At 32.9% G+C, this 7,479-nt stretch overlaps 1 protein-coding gene across 1 annotated transcript; it reads left to right on the top strand.

Moving 5' to 3' along the window:
- Nucleotides 1-2,350: 2,350 nt before the first annotated feature.
- On the top strand, nucleotides 2,351-6,522 carry LOC132759930 (photoreceptor-specific nuclear receptor-like). The gene is made up of 4 exons (XM_060751805.1): nucleotides 2,351-2,482; nucleotides 2,807-3,166; nucleotides 4,138-4,305; nucleotides 5,084-6,522. Exons 1-4 carry the CDS (start codon nucleotides 2,407-2,409, stop codon nucleotides 5,323-5,325), a joined length of 846 nt encoding a protein of 281 aa, XP_060607788.1. The 5' UTR covers nucleotides 2,351-2,406; the 3' UTR covers nucleotides 5,326-6,522.
- Nucleotides 6,523-7,479: the final 957 nt, after the last annotated feature.

Below are 7,479 nucleotides of genomic sequence, written 5' to 3'. Positions count from 1 at the left end.
TTTACTTTGGCATAAATTGAGCAGAGGTGTGAACGTGTGGAAGGTAACAAAAGACTGTTGTGTTTAAATGAAAGATGATTGCATTGTATTACAGTTGACTGGTTACTTAACAATAAGATATGTCATAAATATATGTTGTAAATATTTTTTGTAAAATGTATGTTAAAACTATAAGTTGTAAAAATGTTATGTTAACTTTAAAGTAAGTTATGACTTTGCTGAATAATATTTGCAATTATTTGTTTGACTCTGTGTACTTATTCAAACTATGATGAATATATAGAAGTAATGGTACTGATACTTAATTACTTCACCAAAAAGTACTGGTATTGCAGTACCGAGCTAAAATCTAGTGCTGGTACCGGTAATGGTACTGCATAACTTGCCAAGTACTGGTACTGGTACTTAAGTACTACACCGTTAGTACTGATGATTATGACTAATGACTTATTTCGTTGTATATGATTGGTATATATTTTGTAACAATGAACATTTCGATTAATCACAAGATATTCACTTTAAATATAACGGAAGTAAACGAAACCGGGGGCAGAAATGTGAAAGATTATATATCATGTTTTCTCTTTTTCTTAAAAAAGACTTTTAACTGCACAAAAATATCTATACCTATTTTCAATGTTTCGCGTTTCATCACAGTTTAGGGTAGCGCTGTTCTCGTGGTTAGGGTGTCTGCCTCTCAATTCCTTGTCGAATTTCTACCAGCGGTTTGATCTGTGAAGCCAGGCAAGCATACATAATTGTTATATTTGTAATCATTGTATGTAACAAGATACTGTAAATGTATAAATTACCTAAAATACTATTTCTTCTCGCTTTCATATGACCGACGGACGACAAAAAATAGGTCTCCAAAAGACTTTTGGGGAAACATAATTCTTGAATTGTTGTCAACGTACAATAATTGTGACGAAACTAGAATTATTCCTGGCTGCGTTAGATATGTCGTTGCTCGTTTTTAAAGAAGCACATATTTCTTTTGACTTTTTAAAAACAAAATTACATCAAAACTATTTTAACACAAAGCTTTGATAATGTAAATCTGAGATTTAAATCCAAAAATATATCCATAAAGGGAAAGGGTTATGTTTACGTTTAGGAATATTGATATTACAATCAATACACTATTTTACTTTCTTAGATAATTTTGAGCATAATAAATAAAAGTAAATGTTGAAATCATCCAATTTGCAATGAGTAGGTAACGATGAACATCATATGATATTTGATGTTTTTGTATGTACTAGTCAAAAATAGAATTATGTTCTGTTCTGTTCGTAGCCCTCGCGGAGAATAATTATGTTTATAGTACTTTGTCATACATAATAGGATAATACATTGGTCAAAATGTATAAAAAATGATTTTCAATACTGTTTGATAATGAATACTTAAATAAGGCAATGTAACAATTACCAAGGGCCCTGTTTACTTAAGTATTTTCGTTTTGGCCTGATTTGGAATATTTCCCCGTTCCTGAACAGATTTGGATTTATGGCACCGCATTGATTAAGATAATATTGATTATTAGCTTGAGAAGGTTAGAAAATATATAATATAAACACATTTATATCTGTTAATCCTCGAATATTCTACTTGCAAGGAACATTGCAATGTTTAAGGAATTCATATACAATTTTATAAGGCTTGTTAACAAATGAAATAACTACGCAAGAATCTTAAAACCCAAATCAGTTCATGAACGGGGTAATATTCCAAATCAGCCCGAAACGATTAGACACCGTGTAAGTGTGCTGTGCATTCCATTCTTTGAAAGCTTATTTTAAAAAAACACATGATATGTTCTTTATATTGTTGATGTCTTACAATGCTTATGATTCAAACATATTCGCTTTTACGTCTTTCTATTAATTCATTATAAACATACTGATATTGCAATGTTTATCCATCCCATCAAACGTTGTTTTTTGTCTAGATTCTAATACAATAAATAATTCAGATGACTGATGACAATTCTGAGGTGACCATGTTTAATAACACCTGACCATTTTCATTGGGGGAAATTAATATATTTCATACAGTATTCATCTACAAACTCATTTATAATATTACAACTGTGTACAGTTAAGTGAAGTTGTCCGCCCATATTTAAATTACCTATCATGAACACATTTTTCAATCATTTTAATTTTAGAATTTCTACTTAAAAATATTTAAACTGGGTAAATATCATTTATGCTCCTATTTTTGCATATTTTGGTATAAACAGTTACACAGTGGCACAGAAACCAAACATGCTTACCCTTTAAATAGTTTTCAAAATAAATCAGTCTGAGTCATCGGAGCAATTGAATGAATATATATCAGTTTTTAGTTCTCCTTCGCCAGTTTCAAACGCAGAGGCAAGCCCTAAATCCAGTGACCGATCAATGCCCGAACAAAGTCCGTCTCCAACGTCAACAACAAAATCTTCATTGGAGGAGAATGATGACGTCAAATGTGCTAGTATGTTTGTATAATTATTCCTTTAAAGACATTGTTATTTTCGTTAGATATGCTCTACAATGCATATGTGTCAATTGAAATCGCCTAATTTCTTTCTCGGGTAGTTAGCTTAACAGTTGAACAAATAAATTTTCATAGATAAAAAAGAAAAACATAAATTTGAGATAGATGCAAACCAAGTGGTCTTAAGATTATTTGACATACATGTCTTATATAAGCTTCACATGATTACATGTATTATTTCTTAGCATGAAGAGTAAATAATGGGTCGATAGTGTTCTATATTTCGACGATTTAACAGTAAAAATGTTTTCAATTTTCCAGTTTCTCCAGAACAAACCTCGTCCCGTGTGAGTCCTGATAGGCATGCAACACTTAAAACACCACGCCATGATCTAGACGGCTTCTTTCCAAAGTACATGCCCAGTAATACTCTGTTCAACATATCTAATTTAGGAATGTATTCCGAGAGCAATTCCAATAATCGAGCAGACGTATCACGTTCCCACATTGACGTCACATACGAAACTGCGGCGAAGATACTCTTCATGTCAATAAAATGGGCGCGCAATATCCCGTCATTCCTCGCACTTCCATTCCGGGATCAAGCCATTTTATTGGAGGAATCGTGGTGTGAGCTATTTATCCTAAGTGCTGCGCAGTGGTCCATGTCGCTAGATACAAGTAAGGATTTGAACGAAGATGTTCTAAAATTGTTCTAACGTTATTTCATTAAGCTGAAATTATTATTTAGTTACCCGTATTTAAACAATTCAATTGTTCAATTATTGACCCTAGCTGTAAAGGCACTTTTAATGCTTAAAAGGCTTAAAATCATATCCTATGAAATATATTCATAAAATCTAATATTGTGTTTTTCATAACCTTATGGTCGATACTAGAAATAGTTAAAATGTAGAATGTTTCTTTTTATTAACAAACATGAATACTGAACGTAAACATAATAAATGAGCCGCGTCACTACAAAACCAACGAAGTGCGTTTGCGACCAGCATGGATCAAGACCAGCCTGCGCATCCGCGCAGTCTGATCAAGATCCATGCTGTTCGCTAACCAACCCTATTACAAGTATAGAAACTGATAGTGAACAGCGTGGATCCTGATCAGACTGCGCGTATGCGTAAGCTGGTCGCAAACACACTACGTTGGTTTTGCCGTGACGCGGCTCAAATCATTTTGTTTAAGTTTTAAATGGGGTTCAATTACTGCTTAGCAAAGATTGTGTGCATTCGCCATTCTTTATAAGAAAACTACCAACATAGTTGTTTTAAACGGACATTTTTGAGTCATTCATTTTCTAAACTAAAACATTTTTTTTGAAATGTAGACTTAAACGATTAAGATATGAAACACAGTCAAACCTGTATGAATAACTGCGAATAAAGTTCACCTTGTTAATAAAGACTAATCTTCAACATACCTTCGTTCTTATTCTGATGGCCTATGTTCACAGGTTTGACTGTACAGGCACATTTCAGTCCAATATCGGTAATATTTGACTGCTCAAAATATAGACTCGTGGTATTTCTTTATATCAGCGCTTTTTAACTTGGAATTTCAGTTTAATGTTACCGATTTAGCTGTAAGTTGCTTATAAATTATATGATAAATGATAATGTACATCTATAATTTAGGTTCTTTGATGTCTGCTATTGGGGTTTCAACAACGGACCAATCAGAACGCGCGACAGTGCTGTATTCTCAGATACGAATGTTGCAAGAAATCATTCTGAGATTTGCCGCCATGCGTATTGACTCAACTGAATATGCTTGTCTAAAAGCACTTGTCCTCTTCAAATCAGGTTTGTACAGTATATTTTTGTTGTTGATGCTGTTGTTTGCTAGTATGTTCATGTTAACAGTCACAAGTCGTTTTAATTATTATAAGACTTTATATGAATATTTATTTAATGTTTTATAAAGTCTATGGTATTATTTAGTTAAAACAAAATTTATTGTATTTCTTTTGTGAAAGACGCTTTTAGCTAAAGAATATAGTTACGAATAGGGTTCTCACAGTTAGAAAAAATTCTAACCGTTTGAATAGCGACCTGAAAACCGTGTTAAACGTTTAACCGACAGTACCAATAAAATCCTTAGATTTTCAACCTTAGCTTTGTTTCTTTATGACAAGATATGGGATTTTATTTGCATTAGTGTACTCAAAATGATTACATATCCGAATATGGTGTAACATTTTTTCCGTTAGGGTTGTACCGTACTCGATAAGATCTGAAAAATACATTGTTTAACAAAGTGTCATATCTTATGATAAAAATATCTCAGGTAATATATTAAATCAATTAAAAAAATCGGTTCTTTGTCAAATACTAAACGTTTATTAAATTTTCTACCCGTTTTATTTGCAAAAAACCGAACGTACCCGTTTAAACGGATAAATGCGACACCCCTACTTTCGAGCATTGTATTGAACATTTGCGTCAAGCTTTCCCCGGAGTACTAGTTCGACGCGTTAACCACGCGGCAATGGCGCCAAATCGTAGTTAATTTGTGATAAGAATGATAAAATGTATATTTGTATTATATCTGTGTTAAGTACATTTTATATTCTCTATACAGAAATCAAAGGGTTGCGTGACTACCTTCAGGTGGAGCTTCTACAGGATCAAGCCCAGATTATGCTAACTGAATACTGTTTCTCCAACCATCCAGCTAACAAGCTCAGGTTTGGAAAGCTCCTGCTACAATTGTCTAGTTTGAAGGCAGTTGGTCCGAGGTCAATAGAAGAGGTGTTCTTTCGACGAACCATTGGGAATATTCCGATCGAGCGTCTTCTTTGTGACATGTTTAAATCAAGTTAAAACGATTGCTAAGCGCTTCCAGGTTACACAAGTCTGTCAAATTAACTATTAACCTGCGGGCGGCATCTGATTCTCCTAGTGACTAGTGCTGACCAAGGTCATGGTCGGTACTGCTCGCTATTGAGTCTGTAAACATCCTGGAAAATTTCCCTAAAATGATGAATGGTTTTGTCCAGACTGAAAGTTGGACAAGTTCATTTAAGATATTTGGTGCGATTATGGTTCAAGAATAAAGTCCCTTATAATGATCACCAAACGCTAAATTGAAATATACAGGTAACAAAATAAAAGGGAATCTGAACAATATTCAATCAACTTGTAATTTTTTAAATGAATTTTTTCCATCTTCTATTTTTAGCACTGTCAGTTATCAATATTAGGGATATCGAAATGGAAATTTGAAGGGTTATTATATTTTGTTTCCTCAATGCGCAAGCTTTGCAGAGTAATGCCGTTGCCAACAAGAAAACGAAAGAGCATTACAATATAATTGTTTATCTTATTTGTACAAAGGGACATTACTCCGGGAAACTCTTTCTCATATCAAACGTTAATATTGTTAATGCATGTTGTACGTACAAACTTCAATAAAACAATTATAAAGAACAACTTGCAGCACATTTGTGTCAGTATATTTTTTCTCTCTTTGGCTCTTGTTATTTTTGTAAATAAAAGAGGCGTATAATAACGCAAACTTCAGTAATACCAAATACTTTAAAGTGGATTTGTCTTACAATAGGAACATTTTCCAACAGTACATCAAGTATTTATAAAAGAATAGAAATTGATCGTTTTTGATATTCTTATAACATATTTCTTAAAACAAACGTTGATAGGAAGATCCTAATGATAGAGTATGGACATTTATATGATGAATTATAATCATAAATTTTTTCTTACGACAGCTTAGCTTAATTAATACTATCAATACAATTATATATTATATCATAGACCTTCAATTATGAACCAATACACTTTAAAGAATAGTTACGTTCTTCAAAATGACAATGGCTTGGTATCATTCTGTGTTATTGCTATGTCCTATGTTTTTAATAGGCCAATGAAAGATTCGAGAGAAAGTTATTATCTTCTTTATTCTATTTTGCTTCGAAGAATCTGTTAACTTTATTATTTCTGTTAGTTTATTTTTGTTTGTTTGTATTGTTAAAAATAAAATAAAATATGATAAAATTTTCAGTAATGTCCACTTGTTTTTTGTTTACATATGTATACTTCCATCCCGGTAAGTTCAATTTATAGTTTTAAGCTCCACTTTTCAAAGACAAAAATTGGAGCTATTGTCATGACCCTCTCCTCTGCATTTCTTAACCTTTATTGTGTTATTCTTTACATATAAACATGATTATATTAAGCTCCATGATTATTTACATTAGTTTTTATTTGTTTGGTCGTCAGACCAAACAAATAATGGTAGCGAAATTTCAGAGCATAATGCTGTTAATTGCAAGTGCCTAAAGTAGTCCACTTTTTTGAAGCGGTTACTTACCTTTCTATGTACACTAACGCCGAAAAAGGGAGATCAATGCGTAAAGATTGTCAAATGACAGGCACATTCATTTTCAAGCAAAGGAGTTCCCGAATGGTCGAAGATTTCTAATATTGTTTCATTCTTTATAGATATACATGCTTAAAGTAAGCTCCATGATTATTTACATCTGTGTTAAACAACAGGTTTAGCGTCGAAATAATAAGTTACAAACCCTTATTTAGAATAATATGGTTTTCTTCAGGCCATTAATATATAACTTCACCGTGACCGAGGGGTTAGCACGCTCGCTTCTGCATCGAGAGGTCTGGAGTTCAAGTCCCAGTTAAGGCAACTCATTTTTGTTTTCATTTTTTAAGTCAAATAAACATTGAATTGACTTTCAGTGTTGCAATAAGTCTAATAGCCAATTTACTACAGTTAAAACACTGGAAAGCATTGGTGTCACTATACCAAAACAAATCGGTTTATAATCTCACAACCTTCACCTTTCTGACATTCTGAAACCAAAACAAATTCAGCGCCTTCTGTGCTTTGATTATAAATAGGTTTACCGTGAAATTAATAAGGGTAAGAGCAATATGGTTTTCTTCAGGCTGCTATCTTAAAACTTCACCGTAGTCGAGGGGTTAGACGCTCGCTCGGTT

The sequence above is a fragment of the Ruditapes philippinarum genome, unplaced genomic scaffold (assembly GCF_026571515.1).
Source record: "Ruditapes philippinarum isolate M1 unplaced genomic scaffold, ASM2657151v2 ctg7040_1_1_1_1, whole genome shotgun sequence".
Classification (NCBI taxonomy): Eukaryota; Metazoa; Mollusca; class Bivalvia; order Venerida; family Veneridae; genus Ruditapes; species Ruditapes philippinarum.
This window is presented reverse-complemented; position numbering and strand designations above follow the sequence as displayed.